We start from the raw sequence: 1,470 nt of genomic DNA, 5'->3' as shown, positions 1-1,470 counted from the left end.
GTAGCGCGGTCGCATCTCGTACGCGGTCCTTGCCTTAGCTATCTCGTCTTTCCTGGTCGGGCACTGGCGGCTCCACGCTTCGTGCTCGCCGCGGCAGGCGGCACATTTCCTAGTCACGGCTTGTCCGGCCCTCGATGGGCAGTCCCGGGTGTCGTGCTCCTGCGCACAGTGGCTACATGCTGTTGCTGCCTTGCACTGGGTTCCTATGTGGCTGTATCTTTAGCACTTGAAGCACTGCTTTACTCAGCACTGTCGCTTGTATCGCTCGCACTGGAAAACCTCACCTTGCCAAATCAGACCCTCGTCGATGATCTTGTTGGCGTCCTCTAGTTTGGTGAACTTGATGGTGATAGTTGTTGCCGTCTTAGTGGTAGCATCTCTAGTAAGCCAGCCTATGTGTCTTATCTCGGCCCGGGGTATAAACGGTTAGTTGTCCTGCAGTATCTGCGCTCTGATCTCGTTAAGCTTGCTTATGTCTATCGTGCTCGTGCGTATGCCGTGTGCGAGGACGCTGAACGTCGGGATCTGCACTGTAGTCCCACTGCCTATGCGGTGGGCCCAGTCGTCCGCGAACTGTCGTAGCGCCTTGACTTCCCTGCTGCTTGCTGTCTTGATGCTTAGGTCTCCGCTCTTTAGCTGGTTAGATGAGACGATCTTCACGTTGACTATGTTTTTATTGCTACTTTGCTCGATGGCACGCTAGACATGCATTTTGAGGTTGCTAGGATTTATAGCCCTTAGGCTCTGTACGGTGAGGGGGTCTCTAATATTCATGATGACCTCACGCTGCGTTTGCGCAGATAGCTTTTTGACACTTTGTGCATTGTATGTACCTGCTAACGGGACTCCCCTGGCTGCCGCCGCAGCGTAGCTCATTAGTCCGTTCGCCTGCTCTTGTGGTCTCTTGTTCCTGATCTCTCGCGCAATCTCCAGCGTCGCTTTACCCACCTCTGTGGCGTCCTTGGCTGCCGCCCTCGCCTCTTCTGCCATGTTGCCATTTTGTTGTATCTTTGTTGCGGACTGTTGTACGAGTTCTACGGTGGACTTGAGTTCTTGTTTGATTTAGTCGAGGGTTCGCGCCGTGCTTTCTGCTGTCGCTCTTGCCTCGGTCCGCGCGACGTTGAGCGCGTCGCTGAGACTACTGAGGTTAGGGGAGTGCTGCGTCTTCAGTACGAACGTCAATGCGCCGCGAATGATATCGCCAACAATGTCTGCCGGCAGAGGCTGCTGGCCTCCGTTGCGCTCGATTAAGGATAGCACCTCGCGAAGGAAAGCGCTGAGGTTGGTAGCATGCTCGTCTATTGGGATCGGCCAGGTCGACCTTCGGGGCCACGGTGTCGCCATGACGCCTCAGCAGCAGTGGGCGCTACTTCTGAGTGCTGGCTAGTCGAAAGCCGTCTCTAGCGGACGTTTTGCGCGCGTTGTACTACGTTAATTCCAAAAAGTGAAATTCTCGCTGTTGTCGTGTTT

The 1,470-nt window shown here is 54.8% G+C and overlaps 2 protein-coding genes across 2 annotated transcripts; both read right to left on the bottom strand.

Moving 5' to 3' along the window:
- Positions 1 to 699: 699 nt before the first annotated feature.
- Positions 700 to 990, bottom strand: AA0111_g12893 (hypothetical protein; the record flags this gene model as incomplete). The annotated part of the gene is made up of 1 exon (XM_028646928.1): positions 700 to 990. One exon carries the CDS (start codon positions 988 to 990, stop codon positions 700 to 702), a length of 291 nt encoding a protein of 96 aa, XP_028499502.1.
- Positions 991 to 1,062: 72 nt separating this feature from the next.
- On the bottom strand, positions 1,063 to 1,344 carry AA0111_g12892 (hypothetical protein; the record flags this gene model as incomplete). Its single annotated transcript, XM_028646927.1, has 1 exon — positions 1,063 to 1,344. One exon carries the CDS (start codon positions 1,342 to 1,344, stop codon positions 1,063 to 1,065), a length of 282 nt encoding a protein of 93 aa, XP_028499503.1.
- Between the last annotated feature and the right edge of the window lie 126 nt (positions 1,345 to 1,470).

Source organism: Alternaria arborescens (assembly GCF_004154835.1).
Source record: "Alternaria arborescens strain FERA 675 chromosome Unknown contig_240, whole genome shotgun sequence".
NCBI lineage: Eukaryota > Fungi > Ascomycota > Dothideomycetes > Pleosporales > Pleosporaceae > Alternaria > Alternaria arborescens.
This window is presented reverse-complemented; position numbering and strand designations above follow the sequence as displayed.